Source organism: Tuber melanosporum (genome assembly GCF_000151645.1).
Source record: "Tuber melanosporum whole genome shotgun sequence assembly, scaffold_192, strain Mel28".
Taxonomy (NCBI): Eukaryota; Fungi; Ascomycota; class Pezizomycetes; order Pezizales; family Tuberaceae; genus Tuber; species Tuber melanosporum.
In genome coordinates this window covers 18,191-42,662 of record NW_003298855.1, presented here as the reverse complement: position 1 = coordinate 42,662, position 24,472 = coordinate 18,191, and the positions used below count along the sequence as shown (strand labels likewise).

At 46.7% G+C, this 24,472-nt stretch overlaps 2 protein-coding genes; both read left to right on the top strand.

Annotated features, from left to right (window-relative positions):
- Positions 1-5,850: 5,850 nt before the first annotated feature.
- GSTUM_00000527001 (uncharacterized protein) lies at positions 5,851-6,364 on the top strand (the record flags this gene model as incomplete). Its single annotated transcript, XM_002837550.1, has 2 exons — positions 5,851-6,087; positions 6,167-6,364. The coding sequence occupies 2 exons, from the start codon at positions 5,851-5,853 to the stop codon at positions 6,362-6,364; spliced, it is 435 nt and encodes a 144-aa protein (XP_002837596.1).
- Positions 6,365-15,321: 8,957 nt separating this feature from the next.
- Positions 15,322-17,107, top strand: GSTUM_00000526001 (uncharacterized protein). XM_002837549.2 has 4 exons: positions 15,322-15,537; positions 15,602-15,834; positions 15,897-16,411; positions 16,509-17,107. The coding sequence occupies exons 1-4, from the start codon at positions 15,497-15,499 to the stop codon at positions 16,665-16,667; spliced, it is 948 nt and encodes a 315-aa protein (XP_002837595.1). The 5' UTR covers positions 15,322-15,496; the 3' UTR covers positions 16,668-17,107.
- The last annotated feature ends 7,365 nt before the right edge of the window (positions 17,108-24,472 follow it).

Genomic DNA, 24,472 nt, shown 5'->3' with positions numbered 1-24,472 from the left:
TCCTTCCGTAACTTAAGAATCTGGGGGTTCCAAATTTGCGACGCCCTGCTTTATGGGGTGGCAGTCCATGACGCCTAGAGACTCGGTGTAGTGCCTAATTGTTCGATATTTGAATATGTAGGTCGGATCGAATATACCGGGTAGTGGTAGCGTGTGGTAGCTGGCGTTACCATATTATCTGTCCTCAGCTCTGTTTTCAGGGTTTGGGATAGCATCTCCCGCTTTCTCTCCCAAATCCTCATCAAGCTCCAACCTTTGCCTTTTGGCTGAAATTTGAGGTGGGTAAATTTATAAATAAAATTTGGTAGTCCGGGGTAAACCTCGCAATTAATGTAGATTTTGGTCTACTCCGGGACCCCAATTTCTGGACAGCAAGGGGATAGCTGGGCTCTCCTCGAACCTGTCATGGGAGTTTATCCCGGGGAAATGAGATGTTGCTTGCTGCAACTCACGCATGCCTGCAACGGCGGTATGCATTTGCCCTAGTGATTTTGGGAAGAGCTACGTTTTCCCAGGGAGTCCTTATTTTTTAACCAAGGTCTCCTCCAGATTTCAAGGTGTTTACTGGGGTATTCATCTTGGAGAGATACTCATCTCCCTTTCTGCCTTTTGCAAGCACATTCGACGGTTTCCTAGCTTTTGGTCTTTTTCTGTTGCTCGGCGGTCCTCAATCTTGTCAGCCCAAAGCCTAGGAATAGGATGTTCTGGTGATCGATGGGATTCAGAATCGGGACCGTTACCTACTGTAGGTCGAATTTCAGTTGCATGTGAATTCTTTCGGGGGTGCTCGGTCTGTAAAATTTCCTGCTCCAGGTGAGCTCGGATACTGACGAGAGTTTGATGCGGGGTGATTGCGATCCCGCAGGTTACAAGTACCGGAGTTGGTGGCAATTTCGCGGAGAGGTGAGTGGCAAGGATACTCGGAATTGGTGCACAGCAGGGTGCCTGGTTGGATAAGTTGCTTGGCACACGATGAAACGCCCGAGTGCGCAAATATTGAGTGCCTGCGGCGGCAGTTCTCAAGCAATAGCGATGTTGGTCAATACAGTACTACAGTGTGGAGTTCAGTTCATTGGGGCATGTCCGTGCGGCAAACAAGTATCGGTATCACGCGCGAGTGTGCTATAAGAGCTATGGTTGCCCACGATTGCATTTGGTGACCATTCCCCTCTATGCTTACCCAGCGGATGGTTGGCCAGCTCTCTTGTATAGAGAAGAGACTTGATGAGACAGTTACGTTGTAATAAAGTTACCCGATGCAAGCATTATAGTAATACACACTAAAGGTTGATGTTCCATGAGTCCTAAACTGGAGTGTCGGGAGATGCTCCAGGCCTGCTGGTAGATGCTGCGCTGAACAGCTCGGTATTACCTGTTTGGTTTGTATTCTTCCAAATCAACTGTTGGGGCCGCTCTAAGAGAGAAGCATAAAATACTTACTTTCTGAAGAAGTCGGTATAACGCGGGAAGAGTGTAAGTTAAGGCGGTACTGTACAGTACGTGAAAGTAGCAAGCAGTGATGCACAATGTATTATAGGGCGGTTCACTTGATATCACTCGAACACTGCTTATTTAGATTCTGACAATATTTCGAGAATTGTGATATGATACTCTAATAAAAAAAAAGGAAAATTGCTGACATACTTGATTGGATTGTGGATTCTTGAGATGCGGCTCCCACAGTATTATATGTGGAGAGCTGCACCCCCCATCTCGGATAAACACCCTGTCAGTGCCAACTGGGCGGAGGAGTATGCTCACCTGGTTAAGATATATCCCACTTCCACTTTTCTTTCTCTCCCTTCCTCACCTTCCGTGCCCCGAGTCCACTATCATAAGGAAGCCACAAAACCAGTAACTATGTCGTGGTGCCCTTCCACGTCTCCATCCTCATGAAAATGGTCCTCAGGGACTTTAGCCTGAGCCAGCAATCCTTAGTCATAACGATTCTTCTCGCTCCGATTCTCGCACCGCCATTGCTCACCAGTGCCAGTGCTGGTATTGCCCGTGCTTGTTCCACCCATTGGGTCGCGGTGGCCTTCGGGCTTGGGGGTGGGTATGGTATTGTTGTCATTGGGGATGTTCGAAGGCCGGTCAGTGATGGTTAGAGTAGGGTAGGGTACGGTGTATCAAGGCAGGTTAATTTGAGGTCTTGGAAGGAATTCAAGGTTTGGGGGCTAATTAAAGCCTTTTTCCCTTTCTTCAAAAGATATTCTCTTTCCTATTTCTCTCTCGATCGGAGTCGTTCCTGGATACAGTTGACGCCTTGGTAACGCTTTTCTGGAATTATAGCAAAGCCTGGGTAGGCTAAGTTCTTTAGGGAGAAATTGTGGGGAGATTGAGTTCTGGGAGAAATACTTCAGTTTATATTTTAAGGTCACTGGATTGTTAGATAAAAATGGTCTTTGCGGATAAAAATCGGAGCATATACAATGTTCGAGCATGATAAGTATTCTCTGCTGTAGGCAAGGTGTCATATTCGCAGTGTTCACCCAAGTGTTGATTATGAATCCTGACTTGCTGTGATCTAGCAGTTACGGATTATAGAAGTGGTTTATCACTGCAATGGGTCAAGAATTGAGACATTTTTATTGCACAATGGAAAATATATTACACTCCCAATCATGTCTGGAACCTATGCTCGGTACCGTTGCGGTGGGTGTTTACTACCCTCATCTGTTTCCTCCGTTCCTACGTTTGCTTTTCCTGCGTTTATTATTTGCTCGCCTATCCAATGGGTACGATGCTCTTCCCCTTCCACACATTTTGTCCGTTTCTCCCTATCCTGCTAGCCCTTCCGGACTTTCAACCTTTGTTAGTCTCCATGGCACAGTCCTGATCAAAGGGATATTGCTTCCACTTAATTATATCATACCTGATCACTCGAATTATCCCTTCACTGTGTTCAGGAACAGTTTTCCAGTCTTACCTAGGCACAGGTATGATAATTTGATCCTGGAGATTTGGCTGGCGTAACTGGTCTGCAGAGATCGGCCCCCATTCGTTTAGCCGTTCCCAGGTTAAGTTTTCATAGCAGACGGGACGGGAGTCTGCCTGAAGTTCTCGGAGGCATCTGGAAGTTTGGCTTCTCTCGGGGTCTATCAACTCTGCGATACCAATTCAACGGTATCAATAGGATTAAGGGATAGAAAGAAAAAAAATAAGATATGATAGAACCTCGGAGAATGCCTTGGTGGGTTTTGACACCGTTTTCACACGCTCTACCTTCTGCAGTGTGGCCTAGTATAGTGAATAACTTAGGGAGGTTGTTTGTGTCGCGGGACTCTCCGCCGGATTTCAGGATAGTTTCGAAAATCCCAAACATACCGAGAACGACGATACCCGCTCCGCCTCCGAGATACCCCAACCGTCTTCCTCTAGTTGGGACAAAGTTTCTGGCTGGCGCTATCAAGCCTAATTGCTATATTTCTTTTCTGCACAACACCGCTATTAAGTTACTTAGCCTAGTCCATTGGGTGCTGCGCCCAAAATATCTGGTTTACAGGAACGGCGGGCCACGGAAAGCATCTTTATTTGGCAATAAATCGCAAGTACTGGGGCTACAAACTGGGGTCTTATTCCACCGATCTCTTGGGGGCAGTTACGGACCCAGGGATAGTTACCTTTCCTAGGCAAGAGGTATTTGAGGATGCGAGTCGTGATTTTGTCTGGGCGCTCATACATGCACGGACTTTTTACGGTATATTTTGCGGACCCCCGTCTTCGAATACCAGTACCGGTATGTTACTTGTCTGGGACAAGTACACTCGCATCCTCAAAGTTCCCAAAACACCTCAGGTACCCCACAAACTCCTGCCCAAGAATATCAGGACATACTGTTAGGGGAGAATATGGGCACAGCATGGGGTTACAGTACGTGTTTCTACATAATATTTAGCGAGGAAGTTTCGTCATCGGCATCAGGAGCACTATGGGTAAGGGGAATACCCCTTTCATATAGTTTAGAGATAACCGAGAAAAGGGGGAAAACGAAGAAGAGAACACCGCGGGGCAGGAGAATGAAGTCTCTATGTTTACAAGGATTTCTGCACTCGTACCAGTGATCCTTTGAACTTATCAAGTTTCCATCTCTACCATCGAAAATAGCCCTCGTTCTCCTTTCTGCAGGCTTATCCGAGCTTGTTTTTCCATTGTGTGGAGAAGGCTGAGGATAGGTGAGAACTCATCCCCTTAGAGATCCTAACAGCAACCACTTCCCACATACTGTACAGGAGGATTGTGCCCAGTTGCATCTAAGGTCATTGGATTTCCTTACTGCCAGTACCCGAAAAGGACGCTAGCAAACACGGCCATTTACAATACACGACTCTTTTTCGAGGAATATTTCTCAATTTAGTAATGGCAGATTCCATAGAGGACATTCACATTTTTCCCACCATTGAGTAGCTTCCGCGACCCCCCTGTTGACGACTACCAAGACTTTGCGATACATCACGTGTTACGAGAACTTTGCGGGCACGAGTATTTCCAGGTACTGGAGTGGTCTTTTCTTTTCTTTCAAGCGGTGAACAACCCCCCCCCTCTAGTCAGCCATATCATACCATCTCTTCATTCACCTGGTGGATGGAGTTATCATCCCAAAGGTACGAGGCGATAATTCTATGTGTATTGTTGAATACTATTACCGTTCGTTGCTAACTTTGACGGTTGCCGCCTCCCTTTTAGCCATTGGACTTTTGTACTGTATTCGTACACAAATACCACGGCAGTTTTGGTAAGCGCAGCGTACAGCGTATCGACATAATAATTATTATTATGGGTATGATAGGAGGGAGATCGCAGCGATCCTTTTAGTTCTAGGGCTAATCATAGGGTCTGATCTGCTGCTGTCCGTTGATCACAGTGACCCACGGCGAAGCGAGCCAGTGTACATCGGGAATGTCTATACCGAGGATTTCCGTCCCATGTGTAGTTGCACGGGGGTCCTCGCACAAGTGCAAAGTGCAAGTGGCCGCGCAATGTCAATTATCGAGATCGAGGCGCAAGAACGGCATCGTACATTTACCCGACAAGGGACACCAGAATATGCCTGTGTGACATTCAATTTCTTGGCACAAGAAGCTTTTCAGCCTCACCCTTTGGCCCATTTTTCCCAGAAGGCTGAGGCTCGATCGGTACCGCATGTTCCCAATCACAACGACAACAGCGCAAGTACCTCAGGACGAGCGAGTGACAAAACTTCGGGCCTCTACTGAGTATCATCTTGCGGTAACTACCGGTACTAGCAAGTCCCTATTTCCAATCGGGGGCTGCAGAAACATCACAGATAGTGTACCAGTTCATCGATATAGTGCACTACCTAGTCAGGTGTGTGTCGTTTTGGGTCCGGGCAGGGCTGAAGTATCCTGAGGAATAGTTACTGTCTGGGGTAGTCATATATAAACATAGGTTGGGGGTAGCGCAAGTATTATTGACTAGCTTGCACATAAAGCTTTTATCCTTACTTCATTCATTCGTTTATTTGTTGGACTACTGAAGTAGACTCGATAGAGTAGACCAAAGTTCTCACTACTGCTACATAATGAAGCTTGTGGCACTCCTCCCGCTCATTCTGTCCCTCGCGGACACTGTCCTCGCCAGAAAAATCCCACAAAATCTTCAGTCCTTCCTCGATGAGTATAAAGTTCGCATCTGCAATTCCCGCACACACACCCATATCCCCCAATCGATCAGACGGACTAAAACGGGGATTCTTAACAGGGCGGAAAGTGCCCAGTACAACTAAAATCCGGTTTCCAATTCTCCGAAAACCAGGCCAGATCGGCAAAGTACTGCACAACCCCCTCCCGCAGATTCCTCTGGCTCGCCGGTCCCAAATCCCTCGCGGATATGGACGTCGACTGCGACGGCGCCAACCGCTCCGACGGAAAATGCGTGAACGACCCAACGGGGCAGGGCCAGACCGCCTTTAAAGATGGGGTGGCGAAGTACGGGTTAGATGACCTGGACTCTAATAAGCATTCCTACATCGTGTTCGGGAACCAGAAGTACTCGACCTCGTTCGATCCGACGCAGTACGGAGTGCCGGAGTTGGGTGTCGTGGTGGTGGTTTGTGCGGGACAGTTTGTATGTTTGCGTTTCTCCTCTCTGGTTAACTTGGAATGAAGGGATCGGGACTCGGGCTGAGGTGCGGGATGCGGCCTAGTTCTATGCTGTCTGGGGCGATACGAACGGTGGTACGCTTGTCGGCGAAGCGAGTATTTCGCTGGCAACCGCTTGCTTTGGCCAGGGTATGACAGGGAATAGCGGGCACCCTGATACTGATGTTTTGTACCTCGTTTTCACGGGGAATCGAGCTGCGACGAATTCCACTGTGGACTGGTACCCACTAACCCCTCCCTAGGGAACCACCGTTATTAACGAATCTCAGGAAAGCAGAAACATTCCAAGATTTCGAAAATTCCCTGGAACCGTTTGGGAGGCCATTACTTGAGGAAGTGTACGTACAACCTATTTATTCTTTTCCGAAGCCTAATTTTAGTCTTTTTTTTTTTTTTACTTTTCCTGTTTTTTCTTTCCCCTATCCTTTCTCGCGACTGCAATGCTTATTAATGGGAACTACAGATGCGTGGGGTACGCTGACGAGGGAGGGTGTTCTGGAGGAGATGGTTCGCTCACTGGCCCCCCTGGGTCAGGAACTGCTGGTAATGGGGGTAAAACAGGAAATAAGTCCACCGGCACACGAGTGATTTGGGGTGATTCTATAATCGGATATCGGCTTATGTTTGTGTTGGGTGTGGTTGGGGGATGGGCCTTTTTTAGAACTTTCTAGTCTCAGGTTAGGAGGGGGGGGATTATGAGTGGCTTCTTGGGTTGAGGTTGATGGTTATTGCCATCATGTACTCGAGTATTCTGGGTCGGTTCAGTTGGGCTGTGTGCATGATGGTTGGTGGGTATGTTTGGAATTTTGTGGGGGGTGAATGGTTAATGTAACTTATTGTCATCTATGATATCATATAAAAAACAGAATGTCTTCTTGCACACTACCATACCTGTACCGCAATTAATTGAAGGTACTTTGATACCGCCGCAGCCATGCACTTACAATCCCACAGCGCGACGTCACCAGACGCTTCTATTAAGCACTACCCGCCGTCAATCTTATCTACAGCGCGCTGAGAAGAGCTTTCATTCGCTGTGCTATAAGTATGATATGACGCAAGACATAAAGCCAACTAAATTTAATAGGCAGGAAACGCAGATGTTAAGCACCACCCGGGTTTTCCCCTAAACCCTAAACCCATCTAGCCTAACAAACGCAAATTGTATAATACCATAGCCGGATCTCCAAACAGAGTTAATATGGTGTACACCCGCAAAGCTATCATTGAGGAGGAACCCGATTGCGCAAATTAAGTGCTATCATACCTATCAGTGATGGATGTTATCTTTCTGCGAACAGTAAAAGTGCAAAAACGGCCGTTTGTCCCGTATTATATTATGCCGGTGTAGTTTATTAAGTATGATAAGCACCCCAATACTCCGGACTTTTGGGGGCGGGATCTTCAAAATATACCGGTACTGCGTCACGGGAAGTGATTATTATTCTCCGCGGGGGTTTGCTAATATAAAAAGCGGGTAATTCTATCATACATCATTAAATTAACTATTATAAGCCCCGCAGTGGAATACACAATATGCAAATCGCTTGTACACGTATGATATCCGGTCAAGAATCTAGATCTCCCACCTCACCCAAATCATCACTAGTACAGCCAGTGACCAGACAAAAATTATTGGCGAAACAGGTCTCTTGAATGAGTTCCCCATCCCAACACCAATAACATGATATCCCCCCCCTCCCATATATAGTCGCACTGTAGTCTCCCCCACAAGGGGAGATCTCCTTTCGCCCACGGTTTTCGTCTCGTGACTTTGTCGTAAAAATATACAGTCCACCCACACCCTTCAAATCCACAAAATCACACCTCCGACCCCCAGAGCCGCGCCCAAGATCCCGATAACCCCCCCCAAATCTCCATTCCCGGGGGCGACATTCCGCTGGTCCCTATTCCGAAACTTCAGCCCTCTCGTTTTCTCCTCTGTCCCGTTAGCAACCTTCTCCAACTCCCCCAACAAGTCCCCGTACTCGCTCGGAAAATCCACAAAGAGCCTCCACCGGCACCCGAAACACCCCTCCCCGCCTTTACTGGGTGCGCGCCTGTTGTTTCGCGACCACCCATAGGTTTTAAAGGACCTGCACTTTCTGGGCTTGCACTTTTGGCAGCGCCCTGACGGGGGTTTCCTGTCTGCCAATTTGATTGTGTCTTTGGCTTTGTTCGAGCAGAAAAGAAACCATTGCGCGTCGTAGTAGTCTGCCGTTACGTTATGGAACCAAGGGGCCACGTTCTTGGTGAAACTGTCGTTGTTGCCATCACCGCGCCAGTCTTTATCCCCCATTGGAGATGATTGCTTCTTCTCGCCGTTGTCATTTTTGGGTGCACTGGGGGTTGGGGAGGAAATAATTGTGGTTGATTGCAAGGTTGAGAATTTGGTTTTAGTTGAGGTTAGAGTAGGTGCTGCCTCGGAGGACTGCGGGGCGGGGGTGAGGGTGTCGGGGAAGGTTTGTCCGAGGGAGCTGGTTTGGGTTCGGGGTAAACTAGACGGAAAGGATGTCGGGGCATTCGTAGAAGTTGGATCTGATGCACGGGCCTGCGTTTGTGCCGTCGTCGGAAGGGGTCTTGGGTTCTGTGAGGGGGCCGGTGTTTCTAGTGTTCCTGGTGAAACTGAGCTGGATTGAGCGGGTAGCGGTGCGTTCTGACTACTATTGCCGTCCCCATCCCCATCCCCATCCCCATCCCCATCCCCATCCCCATCCCCATCCCCATCCCCATCCCCATCCCCATCCCCATCCCCATCCCCATCCCCATCCCCGTCCCCATCCCCATCCCCGTCCCCGTTCTTACTCCTATTCCCACTCCCCCATCCCCCACCATCATCACTACCACCACTACCATCACTATTCCCAACTTCACCGCCGCCACCCGCCTCACAACGACGGCGCCGCCTTCCCCCGCAAAACCTTCGTTTTTCAAACTTTCGTTTTTCATCCTCTAATAACCTTAACAATTTATCATTCGGCCCAGAAACGCAGCTCTGGATACGTCTTATACAGTCCTCTTCTCTCGCCCCACAACTCCTGCTATCACTTTCGTCAAAGAATGCTGCTATCGTTTTATCCGAGATTTCCGATCCCTCCTTGAAGGGACATTGCGCAGCAGCAAGGCTAGTGGCGAGAAAGTATATTGCCAGAAGGGTTCGTGTGAGCATGAGTATAAACTCCTTTAGAATGAGCTAAAGATCTGCATGCGTGATGATGATGATAGTTACGCTGAAGCCTAGTCGTGAGTTTGAGAAAAGGTAAAATACTGAACGAGTGAGATACGGTAACGACCGGCGTCGGAGTGATAGGGGATAGGCGAGTTAGTTGACTAGGTCCCGGGGGGAAGCCCTATTCCTATACTGGCCGGCTGGCTGGCGGAGAAATGTATTTGATAGGACTTGGCACGAGGGCAAGAGCATGATGGGGAGCACAAACTTCAAACGGGTTTCGGCGCTTCAAGGGTGGGCTCGGAGGGCGACCTTTGGGACACTGAGCTTGTGTGCAAAGGTTTCCGATACGGGGAGGTGGTACTTCGCCATATATCTGCAAAATAGGTGGAGATTTGTCAAGAAACGATGACTGAAGAGGGGCATCAATGCGACTGGAGGGAACATGACACCCGTGTGGACAAGACCCAACCTGCGAGTAGACGAGAGGTTAACCACGTATTTGGGCCATCACCCTGATACCCGGAGAGGATACCCACCGGAATTATCCCTCGCGCTTAACCTTTCTCTCCACGCCTATGCCCCACTATACGCCCGAATTGGTACTTGCGACATATGATATGATGCCTTCTTTTCCTCTGCCACTACTCGAGTACACCGGCAATCCCCACATTATGGGCATTACAACCACCGTAATCACGGTACCTCCGAATACCAGTACCACATCTCAAGAATCCCATCCAATCAATCGTATCACCAAGTCTTACATGCCCTCTCCTGCCTATTTTCGGTAATTTTCGGGAGTAGGCATAAGTTTGGGCCAGCGCCTATCTAACTAGTCAATGCACTCCCCCTGGATATCCCACGTGGGACAATGGAGTTTCATGAATGATCAACGCTATGGCAAATCTTAAAACCTTCAGTGAACATCGTCCTTGCGACAAATTCAGGTCCGTCGCAAACCATGCTTACTGTATAAGGCGCTGGTGTGGGATCACTTGGGCTGTCGATACCAGTTCGCTTTTATAGCCTTTAGGAATGACGCACCTCTCTGAGAACGATACCCGTGTCAAATACTCTGCCTGGAAAGCGAGTGCGATTCCCTATCCCACGTAATGCCACTATCGAAATTCAAACCCCGCTGAGGAGACCGGTGAGGAATTAATATGGCTCCAAGCCAGCGAGGTACAGGGTCCTTAGTTCCTCAGATGTGTGTCAAAACTGGAAATGAGACTCAAATAAGTAGCCCATTTTGCGCCCTTTAAGGGAGAGGAAGAACCTTGGGGAAACTTTTCTTCAGGATCGTGCTCGCGATATCCGAGACAAAATAAAACCAGATTCTACTCGAGTACGGTGCCCTACTTTTTGGGACAGCGATAAACATCAAACATAGGGAGAAAGATGGGGGTGCGAAAACAAAGGAGCTAGGACTTGCTCGCTTAAGGAGCCGCGGTTATGGTAATGAAACTCAGGCGTAGATAGGGTAGTGATGCCATACCTCTTGAGATATCGCCGCAAGGGAGCCAATTTTACTCGAGTAGACCAGGAAGGAGGTTTTATCGTTAACGGTATTTTATATCGGTTGGGGAGTGAATACCGGTATGGTAAAATCTCTTTTAATCCGCCATTTCCTTGCAAGCCTCCATTCCCCATGCTTCGAGACAAAACCTCCCCACAATGATCAGTGCCACCCGACACGGTATTTTCCGAGCCCTCCGGGAGTGCTGCGTCTTGTTAACCGGTATTTGCGACCCCTTTAACCTGTCAAGCCAAACATTTGCGTCTGAAATTAGTCAAGCGTTGGCGTGCAGATATCCACGGATAACTTGCCACTGAAATCATTGCCCTCTGTGTTGGCGTTTATTATGGAGGGCACACGCAATCTAATAGAGAATTCTACGACATCTTATCTTTGTGGTAATGATAATAATAGACTGAACCACAAGCCGTGCGGACATCCTCCCCACTCACGAAGGTGCTGATTGGTTGATTTTCTCATGAGCAAATCATCCGCTGATCTCTCCACTTGCAATACTTTATCAAGTTTACCAAGTTCACTACATGAAGTTTCCTGTTCAGTTTTAACCGTCCGGGTGAGGGTTCAATCAATAAATTCGGCTAACTACCGCCGAGCTAGCATTGACCTCGCAGCAGTACAGCGAGGCACGCTGACTCGATATCCCACCTATCATGCGGGAAGGGGGTGTCGATTGGCTTGTGGTTTCGTCTGGAACAGAGCCTCAACTGTTCCGTCATCTGCCGGTACAGTATGTTAGATACTAAAGCTTAGCTTGCCGGTATTCGTGGCCGACAAAGTCAGCTCCTTCTCCACCGTCCAAGCTCTATGTCACACTGGCAATGACAAAGCTAGGACCTCCAATTCATCGGATCTGTGAAGCCTTCACCTAGGCCAGACCGATGAGCTTGCCAGGGCACTCGAGCATCTATCCTCATCCTGGTCAGATCTGTCAAAAGCAAATGCGAAATAAAAGAACTTCTGAAACAGGAGAGCGGGGTGAAAAAGTAACTTGCGGCTTTCTAAAGATCAAGTCTATAAGCAGTTTGAAACGCTAATTAAAGGTGGGGGGGGGGGTCCACCTCTTTCGTGGCCTTGATCAAACCTACACCCCATCAGAAACATTTCGAATGTTTAACTTGAAACTTAACTCGCTGCCGTGCCATCAGCGAGTTAAGTGCACTTAGCGGATGAGGGTAAAAGATGATTTGTTCGGATGAAAGGATAAGAGGATTGTGGTTTTTGAGGTTCGCACTATCTAACAATATATCTGGGAGAAAGCAGAACTAATTCTAGTGAAAGATATGGGGCTCCAAAACCATCTCCTGCTCACTACGGGACCCTTTGCTCTTCCGTAACCTTTGAGCAAATAACAAAAGAAAGATCGCACCAAGACCCCCATCCCTCAAGATTTCCACCAATAACACCATCAGCTCCGGCAGCCTCTACTAGCAGATCCATAGTCCATATGAAGTCCACCACACTCTCCTGCAAGTCATGTTTTGGGTGCCATACAGCATCAACGCGTACAGGAACGTGCAGGATAAGAACAGAGGAGATAGTAGTCACTAGCATTATCGGGCACAAACTAATTAGTGATTGATCAGTCGGCAGAAATCTTTTATAGGATTGGTAACCAGAGCGTCGACGTCAAAAAGAGAAAGTCCAAGTGAATTACCTCATATTCAAAAATGGTGATTCCAGAAGCTGGGGGGGTTTAATTGACATTGTGTGCGATTTTAGTAAAGAAAATGCTGGAAGGTAAGGATGTTTTGCTGGGAAGGGATTATATATCAAGGGCTAATGGGGAAGTCTAGAAGCGCTTAGGTGGATACCTCAAAATTGAGGGATACCCTAGTGCGGTGGGTCCTGATTTCAAAGAGGCAGATATTAACGATTTTGTGCTCTTCTACATTTGAAGGGAAAAGGAGATTGTTTCGGTATATTCTACTTCCAGTGGGGTGGAAGAAATTGTGGTTATGGATTACACTCTTCTGATCAAAAAGAATTTGATATTGATAGTGGAAGCGAAAAATGTTTCTCTCAGAGAGGCAAGAAAGTAGTATTTTCTTTGTATAAAAGATATGAAAGATGGTAGAGGGAGAGGTAGAGTTTATGGATCTGGCACTGCTAGCAATATTTGGAGAATAGTAGACTATAATGGGGCATTTGCGACAAGAAGACGGGGGTGCTATTTGATAGAATGCACGAGGATAAACGGGGAAAGATAGAGTACTATTCCGTCATGATGTTGGTGGATTGTTTGAAGATCTGATTGAGTAATATCATACAGCAATCAAGAACTTGAATAATTTCTTTTTATTGATTCTTTGCGGGGGTGGGTCTTATTATGTTCTCCACTACGAGTAGTTGCGGTTTGAATAGTTTATAGATGTTCTTAAGAGTGTTTTGTACAGCTGATGCTGACAGTTTCCTGCACTACCGGTTTGATACTCATAATTTTCTCATGTTTTCGAACACAAACTAGATTCACGTGGGCAGCCAAGAAACCATGTATCAGGCCCAAATATAAGTACCTATTCGGGTTTGATGGGCGAGAAAGGTTCCGGGAGGGGTTATAGTTTTCAATTTTATGCGCTATTGCTATCGATATCATTGGACCATCAAGCATAACGTACCGTATTTTACGCCATGGAAAGCCATCTCCCCCCCCCCCCCCCCAATTCACATGAAGAGCAGTTTTCCCGTAAGCACCAAACACACCCCAGCAATACAAAACGCCACAAGAATATGGACAGGACCTCCCGCGCCTATCGTCGAAAAATATCGAGTGGGGAAAAGAGAACGCGAAGAGTGGGGCAGCTAGCGCTTGTATTACTCAAGTAGCAGCGGGGTAGCCACTCATGTGAAGAAAATCAAGATAGGTTGCTATGAGATAGACACCAACACGCAAGTAGAGTGATAGCCGATGAGTTGTTATTCTCTAGCCACCCCCAAATTCCATCCAGCTATGGATACCCTCTGTACCAATGAATTAACTCACAAACTCATACTTAATCTTCGACCTACTCCCGTCATCCTCGAACTTGACAACTGTAACTTCTTTGACAAAGTTATTGGGCTCGCTAATCTGAGGCTGGTGAGGTTAGTAGGGGGAATGACTAGGGTGTAGTGTGGAGTGCTTGGGATGATATGCCATAATAGGGGACAAACTTTCCCACCCCCGTCATCAGAGATATTAACAGTTTTCCCATATTGACTCTCCCTGAGCTTATTACCGTCGGTTCTCGACTGAACACTCCCTCCTCCCTCACCTCCGCCCCCATCACCCACGACCCCGCAATCCAACCCTTGGCCCTCTAGTTCCGCCCCCTTCTTCTGTCCCTTTGCGAGCTCATCCTTCTGCCCCAATATCCCTACTCCAGCCCATACCGCCCCCGTCAGCAGAGCCTCCCACCAAAACCCCTACAACAAACAAGCAAACAAACCTTTTCCAACCCCTACCTCACGTTCAAAATGTCCAGGATCTCCACTCACAGCCTCGCAGCCTCTATGAAGCCTTATCGCTGCCTGGATTTTGGCAGCGGATTTCGCCGCAGCTATGGCACGCTGGCGGCGGGTTGGTCGTGGCTTATAGGTTTTTTTTTGTCTCCGAGACATTCTATCAGCGGTCGTGTGGCTGGTGGGATGGAATTGAGAAGGACGAGGAAGGAGGGGGGGGGGGCGAGGGGTTAAGGTTATAAGTCGGTTTTCGCACGGACAGCGGATGTCGGGATGCTGTGTACGATGTGATGCAACCGAATGTCATTTTTTTATATCGGGTGGCCGAGGGATTGCCGGAGTGGTGATGGGAGTGAGGGTAGCATCGTATGTACAGTACTGTACAAGTATCATATCTCCGGTGCTGCTAGTAATACCGGTATGTTATAAGAGTCATTAGCTGTCACCCGTCTTGATGTACAGTACTGTACCCGTACAGTACACTGGACGTAGAGAGGCTGATCTTTGTTTTGTCACGTTAAGCGTTTGCTTACCGTACCGGGGATAGTGTATAGCGATGATTCGGCGAAGTTGCCCAACACAAAACAAAAAGCGACAAGTTATCTTTCGATACGTACTGTACAGTACTACTAGTCCAGTACGGTACTGGCACATTTCTTGTGCTGTAATGTACAGTACAGGTGGGCTACCGTATCAGAATGCAGTGCTGGTGCTTATTGTTTATTTCCGACGGCCCTGAACTTATCCTTATAGTGGGAATTGTTTACCAGCACGCGGGTGTCAGCATCAATAGCAATCTACGGCTGTTCGCACTGGTAAGAGAAGGGTATTATACAAGTTATCGGTTGAAACTCATTCCCACGCGCTATGCCACAACCCAAATCCGCAAGTTTTTATCGATAATGCGGCTCCTACCTGTGTAAGACAATTAATTGTGGGTTGGGTTCTCCGTGATTGGCAAGCGGCTCATTATGTGAAAACTCACATTCTCGCCTTCTCGCATCCTAGTCGAGCACGGGTCTCTGCGGCAAGAGTGTCGGGAGATCGAATGCCGCGTGTTAGGCCACCTGTCCAGCCCATCTTTGATTTCCTCTAACTTAATTGTCCCTATCCTCCCCTCACCTCCGAGCTAGAGCTCACAGAATAAACAACAATCAAGAACCCCAACCAAACCCGACAACCTCAACTTCGCATTCCGGTACCCTAGCGCACGAAACGCATATCATAATGAGCCACCCTCTACCCACCAAAAGACCGCGAATCATAAGGTGCATCCTTGCCAAAGAGACCGTCGCGTGAATAGTATGATACTAACTAGCGCCCGCCAAGTAGCTTTCTTGAGAGTGAGACGATAGCCTTGGAAGGTACGGATCTCGCGAAGGTTTATGTGCACAGAGAGCTGTTGAGTGAGCACTGCGGGGCGGGCGGTGATTGTTGGTGGAGTTGTTTCCACAGCGACACGATTAAACGGCTCGTCGAATATCTCTACCAAGGGGACTATACTGGCCCTCTGCCAGTTTCTGTCCCTCCGGTTACTCCTGCGAGCACGGTATTTGGCGAAGAAGGTGAGATAGGTCTTACTGCACTGCTGCGCATGAAAGCTGATGTATTATACTTGCCCCTGCAGCTACGCCATTGGCCACGGACAGCCTTGTTTATTCCGGGTCTCTCGACTACGAAGGGGTCTTGCTCGGCCATGCTGAGCTATTCATACTTGCGAAGACTCGGAAGATTGGTACCCTTGCAAAGCTATGCCTCGCAAGGCTCTTCGAGAGTATGAGTCGGGCTGAAGCTGAACAGACGGACTCCACGTTCTCAGAAAACATGGTTGAATTACTTCGATACTCCTACAGTCACTGCTACATGAATGACAGCTGTGCGTGGGGGGAACTTCAGGAGATCGTCTCCAACGCCTGGGTGGAAAGAATAGAGTGGATTCTTGAGATGCCGGGCTCCAGTTTGCTCAGCGGCGAAGGAAAACTAGTGAAGGATCTCATGATCGGAACAGTCAAGCGTCTTATAGACGCTGATAGCCGTTGTGGTGCTCAGGAGGGAAGTGAAGAATCGGTAGTTGAAGAACCAGTTGCAGCACCCCAGCAGGGATATAATGGGCCAAATTTGTTTGGGAATCCAGGGGGAAAGGTACAGCATCAACCTCTCACGTGTTATATCAGCAGCATCGCAAAGCCGCTTCGGGGTTATTCTAGGAGCGAGTCTGAAGGCTGATATGATATTTCAGAACTCCGGAGTTGGCCTTTTCGCCAATCGTGGTGACATCGGGGAGAATCGCCCAGGGAATGCTTCCCACATCTTTGGGGCCTCTTCCAACACAACTACGCCTATTGCGTGGGGAGGCTCTACCTTATTTGCCCCCGTCAGTCGGACCGATAGAAAGTAATCTTTTAGATACTGTAAATGGTCAGCTTCCCGGCTCCAAAGTATTCGACAGCGGAGTTTCCTTTTCTCTATACGAAGTCTGCCTATTGACCAGGTGGAGGGCTTATAGGGGTTCTTCGATCTAGATACGCCACTGTGTAGTATGAATCCACAAGCTGGTCTTTGATCGATTGGACAAACTCATAGCACAATTCTCCAAGCAGCAATCCGCGCGAGGTCAAGCTTTCCCTGTATTGGGTAACCGAAGTAAAAGGGTTAGCAAGTACAGGTTGGGGAATGGGGGGAATAGTGAGGATGGGGTAACCTAGATGCTGGATAATCTCAGGTTCTATCTCAGGTTCTCAACCCAAAAGACACGAGATTGGGGATTTAGCGTTTAGGAGATTAATCTTAAATATTTTGTTTTCCATTCAGTATGATATGATACTATTTATGCTTTTACTTTTCTTCTAACTCAACTTCTGGCACTTTCTCCATCCGCATTGTTGCGCGAGCAAACATCTTTCCAACCTCAAGTCTGCCAAGAAGTATCTGCTAAACATATACCGGTGTGGAGAATTGCTTGATTTGGAGGTGCCTTTCATGTATTTGATGGGGAGGAGGCTCTGGATATTTTTCATGTGTAAGAGGGGGCTTGGCATGCAGGATTTTCTTCTTATAGCTTTCTTTTTTTTCTCTTAGCAACAATGAGAACACACACACACCCACCACTGGGAAATAGAACTTTTCATCTCTACTGAACTGAGCCTACATTTCTTTCTTTGATTCCTCTGCATTATTTGTGAAATTGATTACTGCTCACCAGTCCCGATTATCAGTCAATTACTTTCAGGTATATCATGAAGGTAAAGTGAGTTAGCGGGTAGGGCACAGTGCATAGTCAAACCACCATCCAGGAAAAGGGAAAGAAACCCCCCACTTGACAAAGTGGTGCTCTGAAACGGATTGGTGGTACACTTTGAACCCTTCACCATACCTTACCTGCTAAGCATTATTTGTTTGCTGGATATCAGAACAAGCGACACAACGGAGGCATTATCCAAAGAAGTGGTAGAGGGAAAGGACAACTGTGACTTGCAATTCCATTTCGGGCAAGATTTTTTTCCTCTGGCCGATCTAGAGAATTTATTTTTATCACCGTTAAGTAGTTCAGATTCTCATTCAGAATATTTCCCAGTTGTCTCATCAATAATGAATTACTATCTAAGATCACCTGGTATGGAGTTCACGGGAGATGATGATTCGATTAGCGTTGAAGCCTTTCTGAGTTGGATGGAATCTTGGCTTGTGACATTGGGACCAGAGTTCAATGGTAGTATGACGAAGTCAAAACGGCTCCGTATAGCCCAAATTCATATGGCTTGCCTGATGAAATCTCCTGCAGGGTCCTTTTTGAGACAGCTTCCAAATGAGGTTTTATGGGATGAGGCTGCATTCATGAAGGCATTTGTAGAGCAATTCCAAGATACATACTTGGATGATCAAGCTTACAGAGAGATCCTTTCAATTATGAGCAATGTTAGACAAGGAGAACAGGACGTATTCTCCTATTCACGAAAGGTTCTCAAGCTTCCTTAAAGAAAGCCATCGGATGTCCCACAGTTGGATGACGTCTTGATTGGTTACTACATCAATGGTCTCAAAAGACAACGGTTTGCTTGAAATGGCAACAGTGAGCTTCCGCAGAGCAAGGTCACCAGAAACCCCATATCAGGTTGTGAAAGGAGTCAAGCGGCTGGCACGGCAGCTCAAGATCAAAGGCTACGACAAGTCTAGCAATTGGGATAATAAGGACATGAGTGATGAGGATGGGTTTGGTTTCTCAGATGACTCAGCAAGTGACTCAGACTCTGAGTTCGAGGAGTATTGTCATTATTTGAAGAAGGGGAAAGGCCCTAGAAAAGCTGCGAAGGCAAAGAAGGCAAGTAGCAAGAAAGAATGCGAGACACAGTACAGAAATAGCAAGAGCAGTAAAGGGATCGAGGACGAGCAGGATACTGTACAAGGAAAGGTTCAAGAGTTACAGGAGATGATGCGGGATTTGTTGAAACTGCAGAAAGAGACAACAGCCGATACCGAACGTGCAGTAGCCACTCGGCAGGAGACAGAAATCATTCCACTTGACAGTTATGCTGTTACAGATGGCTATGGGCAATACACTCAGGGAAGAGAGTACTTGTGAGGATATCAGAGCACCAGCTGTCGAAGTGGTCAAGGCAACTATTATCCAAATCGACGAAATCGGGTACCACGAATGGAGAACTATAGCCGAGTACCTCAAGGGGGTCAGGCATTTTTCAATTGTATGCCAACAGAGCTCAGATGTGGAAGGCCAATGGATAGTCTTCGCTTTTCAGATCACGTTAGACAGCCAGGACCTGGGTTTGTCCCGCAACATATAACCGCACTGCTAGAGCCTTATCAAGCAGGACCTACATCTCCGGAGAGTTCTGTACCTCAGCCTATTGTGGGACCTACTGGGTTGTTATACTATCCAGCTCACCAGCAGGTATGTTACTACTGTCAAGAAGAAGGCCATTTACGCCTGCAGTGTCAAAGATTATGGGGGTATCAATCTGCACCGAGGTCAGCAGCTATTGTATCAGAACATCCAGAGCGCTCCTGTACACCGAGGGAAAGACCGTTAGCCCAAGGTGACAAGCCAGTTAATGTAGTAGAGGTTGCTACTCGGTCCTCGGCACTAGATGGTATGAAGGTTCGTGAGGTAACTGGAACTGAAGTAGAGTCTTCGGATTTGACAGAATTTCTTCGTAAGGTGCAAGACAATGAGGGTGATGATGATGATGATGTATATGAAGAAGATGGAGCTCCGGTAATGGCTGGAGAGTGACCCTGTCATTTTAGTGAATTACCACTTATGTTTGATGCGGAGGCCGGACCTGCGAGCAAATAACAATGAAGAGATACTGAAGATGATGAGGTTGTAGAATTGACTACAGGAAAATGGAAGATTAAGGCTTCTGTATCAAAGGATATATGCAGGCCAATTCGGATGATGGCAGGTCAGAAGAAATTTGACTTTGTTGGTGCCTTTCAGGATGCTCCAGTAATCGGGCTGAATTGGGGTTCATTGTTTGATCTTGCACCCTCAGTCAAGAAGGATATTTGTCATTTGTTAGTTCAAGAGCGGGCAAGAGGCTTTCAGCAGGCTAAGGGCAAAGACAAGGAAAAGAAAGTTATGATGGACTTGCAAGCAGGAGCAAAAGAATTACCTAGAGAGGAAGAGGCGCTGGCTGTAGCCACAGATCTAGACTTGGGAGATGTCGTGAATTTCTATACAAAGGGAATTATCAAGACTGAGAAAGGCAGTTATCGCATTTCTAGAATCTTGGTTGATGCAGGCTCGGTTGTTAACCTCATGCTGATTCATCTATTATGGTTGGTTGGTGCAAAGATGAAGAAAGCTGGAGTGATGGTTATTTGAACAGCAATGAATGCCCTAGCAAAGATTGCCTGCTGTGCAGATATTCGGATCACGATTGTAGGCATCCCATGCAATCTCCATATTTACGCTCTTCCAGAGGAATACAAGCCAACATACTCTCTATTGTTGAGTAGGCGATGGCTTCAAGCAGTTAAGGCCAAGGGTGATTATGCGACTGGCAGGTATTACATCATGGACAGTCAAGGTGCTCGAGTACAAATACTAAGTGATGAACGCTACAAGAATGTTAGGAGAGAAAGTTTGGAAAGAAGGAAACCCTGTGTACCAATTATCTTGAGAGATAAGAAAGGTGGTAGGCATGGCCTATCACTGGAGGTAGAGGAGGAGCTTGAATTACAGGAGAAAAGAGGAGGAAATTTCTTTGAGGAATTGATTGGATTGATCAAGCGGCAAGTGGAGAAGCAGATGGAAGATGAGGGGAAAAGTGAAGGGGGTGCATTATCTGCGGAGTCGGAAAACTAGCTACACCGGTTGATAGTTCAGGCCAATCGGCTTGTATTGTGGAGAGAATAGATACGGCAGATTTGGATCGTTTTGATTTGTCGAATTTCGATGGCTTGAATGATAATAGGATAGGGATAGATAATGATAGTAGTGAATTGTTTGGGAAGCTGATAACTGTTGATAGAACTGCATGTACTATGGATTCTGAAGTTACTGAATCGATTGAAGATAAGATTGAAGTGTTTGAACGGGATGATATTTACTTGTATGGAGAAATAGGATATTGGAAAGAGAGCAGACGAGATTCATGTATGGTGAATGCATTGGAATTACGCAGAGACAGCAGTGCAGGTAGAAGGCAGCAAGGGGCTGAAGTGGAGGATTATGTGGAGGAGCAAGTTGTTGATATCGTGGAGGGAGTAGAAGTTTCTGAAGAGTATGACAAATTTGGGGAGGCAAATTGGGTGGATATGGGAAGTGCTACGGATGAGACGGAATTGGCGGAAATGGAGGTATATGGACATGAATTGGAGTTCCCAACGGTAAGGAGGCCGGTGAGTTATTGGAGGGAACTAAGTAATTCAGCAACTGGGATTTCCATGTGGTTTGAGACCTCGGGAATAAAGTTAGGGGAGAAGTTGAAAAGGGAAGAAAGAGAGGAGGCAATGCGGCTGATATATACATGGAAGGATCTCTTTACAAGTAAACTCGAGAATATGCCCTGTACTGATTTGATCATACATCGAATTTCAGTTTATCCAAACCAACAGCCGAAGTGTGCGCGAGGCAAGATTTATACGCGAGAAGAACGTGATTGGTTAGACAAAAATCTACCCTTACTAGAGAAAGTAGGAATTATTGTACAATCAGAATCTCCTTGGTCACACGGCATAAAATTTGTACCGAAAAAGAATAGTGGTCTATGAATGGTCCACGTCTTTTGTCCGATAAATCAGGCCACCATTGTCTCGAATTACCCAATGAAGCGAATTGAGCCAGTGGTCAAAAATTTGATGAGGGCATGTTTCACCAGCTATTTCCAGACAGATGTGGTCAATTGCTATTGGGCAGTTTGGATGTATCTGTAACCGGTACGGGTACTTGGTTATTGGTTTTGTTTTATGTTTTGTTTTAAGTATCGCTTTGATACTTGGTTAGTTTTAAGTATCATTTGATACTTGGTTTTGTTTTTATGTTTTGTTTGAAGTATCGCTTTGATACTTGGTTTTGTTTTATGTTTTGTTTTAAGTATCACTTCGATACTTGGTTTGTTTTAAGTATCGTTTGATACTTGGTTTTGTTTTATGTTTTGTTTTAAGTATCGCTTTGATACTTGGTTTGTTTTAAGTATCGTTTGATACTTGGTTTTGTTTTATGTTTTGTTTTAAGTATCGCTTTGATACTTGGTTTGTTTTAAGTATCGTTTGATACTTGGTTTTGTTTTATGTTTTGTTTTAAGTATCGCTTTGATACTTAAGGAGTTTTTACCAAAGTATCGATTGATACCTTTGATTATTTTCGTTCATACTAGACATGAACAGATTTGTGTATTTAAAGACCGCCTGTTTCTACGATAGAAAAGGCAGACTTCGACCGACAGTATTTCAATATACTTGGTTGAACGGTTACCTTTTTGTTTCTCAGTACACCCTCGAAGCCTCCTTTAGTTCTCAGCTCTCACCTCCTCTCCGGTAGAGCAGGCCACCTGCCAACTATCATATCTATTACCGATAACGTGATTAGCTCCTTACGAACACGATACATTTTTTTAACCTCAGTAAGTGGTTAAGAACCTGTCCCCAGATTTAGGCCTGATCAACCTATTGATATCCACCTCAGAACGCTAGCGGAGAGAAGCGGCAGAATCACAGCACATTCGGCTTCATCTCAAACCCAAGATAGAGTCTTTGACGACTAGGAGTGGGAAGCAAATCCTACGGCAAGACCTTACAAGAAAGAAACAACCCCGGTGCTCTGCTAAAGAGCTGGGCGATCCTGCAAACATGGAAGATACACAACCTCCAGGAGAATTCCCTTCTACCCCAGCAAAGAAGCCTTCCTTTGAACCTCCAAACGACCCCGAATCTAGTAGCGAATCAGCTATGGCTAGCACAGGAGGAGGGCCTTCTGGAGGAGGGAAATCTTGGGCAAGGCCTGAAGAAGAGGAGGTACCCGCAGCATTTGAACCGCCTAAGTTTAAACTCCACCTCCCAGCGAAGTTCACAGGAGAAGGAAAAGACCTCAAACCTGAAGCCTTTGACCGATGGGCAACAGAACTCTCACACTTCCTACTCTTACAAGGAAAAGATGTGGAAGACCCTACAACCGGACTTATGATTGGATCATTCTGTGAAGGAAAGGCAACCGACGCATACCACCAATGCTATAAGGATTTCGGCGGGAATGTAAGATTAAGAGGAACTACAGTTCTCGATTACCTGCAAGGACGATTCCAATCCTCTATAACCAACGACCTCCTATACAACAAATTCAACCAGCTCCAGCAAGTTAACAGAACGCATGTCAAGCGAATCACCGATGTGGCTACGGACCTAATGATGTATAAGGACCGGATGGAGAGAGGAAGTATCTCCAAATACATCCTGAAGCGACGATTCTACGACACCATGCACCCTACCCTCCGGCGAGAAGTAGAACCACTCGAGGAAGACGGCGATGATATTGCAGTAATAATTGCAAGAGCAGAACGAAAGGACGCCATTCTCCATGAGACCAAGGCCTACAAAACACAGACATCCTCTAGTAGGAACAGCCAGCCACGACACAAAGCTTCCAGTAACTCTGAAGACGATACCCCACGGGTTTTCAAGAAGAAAACAAAATCCTCCAAAGAATCGAGATGGCAAAAAGGAGAATGTTTTGAATGTGGAAAACCAGGACACATGGCAAAGAACTGTCTTATGAAGAAAGGAAAAGGAAAGGCAACAGAGCAAGAGGCGTCAGCCAACAATGTTGAAAGCGATAACACCCAATCCAGTGAATATGAAGAGATCCATATCAGATATAGCGATGTGGAATGCAACAGTATTCGACTTCCGGCTACATTCAAAGCACACACCTCTCTGGAAGGTACAATCCTGATCAATGGCAAAAGGGCCCAAGTCCTATTCGACACTGGCGCAATCGGAAGAGATATGATCAGTAATGCCTTTGTCTCTGTCGATGGACTCCCAACCCGAGACCTTAACCAACCCATACCAGTCAATATGGCAGTAAAGGGATCACGATCCACAAGCCATAAAACCTGTTCTGCAACTATTCGACTTGGTTCTGCTATACTACCCCCCCAGGAAATGCTAATTGGAAACCTAGCCAAATACGATACCCTAATAGGCATGCCATTCCTGAACCACCACAAAGCTATAATCAAGTGTGGGGAATCAACCATCGATTTCCCAGATCAGAAGGTCAGAGTCTCATGCAAGCCAACAAGTGCAGAATACCGAGCCGCAGTCTGTGAAGCAACTACCCAAAAACTATTGGATGAATACTCTGATGTTTTCCCTGATCAAATACCCGAAGAACTACCGCCTATGAGAGAGGTGAATCACCACATCCGCCTCCGAGACCCCTCCAATCTCAAGAACCAACCCACCTACTCTATTCCTGACGCATACAAAAGCCCACTTTGTGATTGGATCAACCAACAACAAAGAAGAGGAGTCATCTACCGGGCAGAAGCCCCAGGTGCCGCTCCTATGTTTGTTCAACCCAAAGCAGATGGTAAAAGAATCCGCCCCTTGGTTGATCTCAAGCTACGGAACGAAAACACGGTTATGGACAGCTCGGCTATCCCAAACCAAACCCAGATCCTAAATTCAGTTGGACGGGCTAGATTCCAAAATAAGATTGACCTAAGCGATGCCTACTTCCAA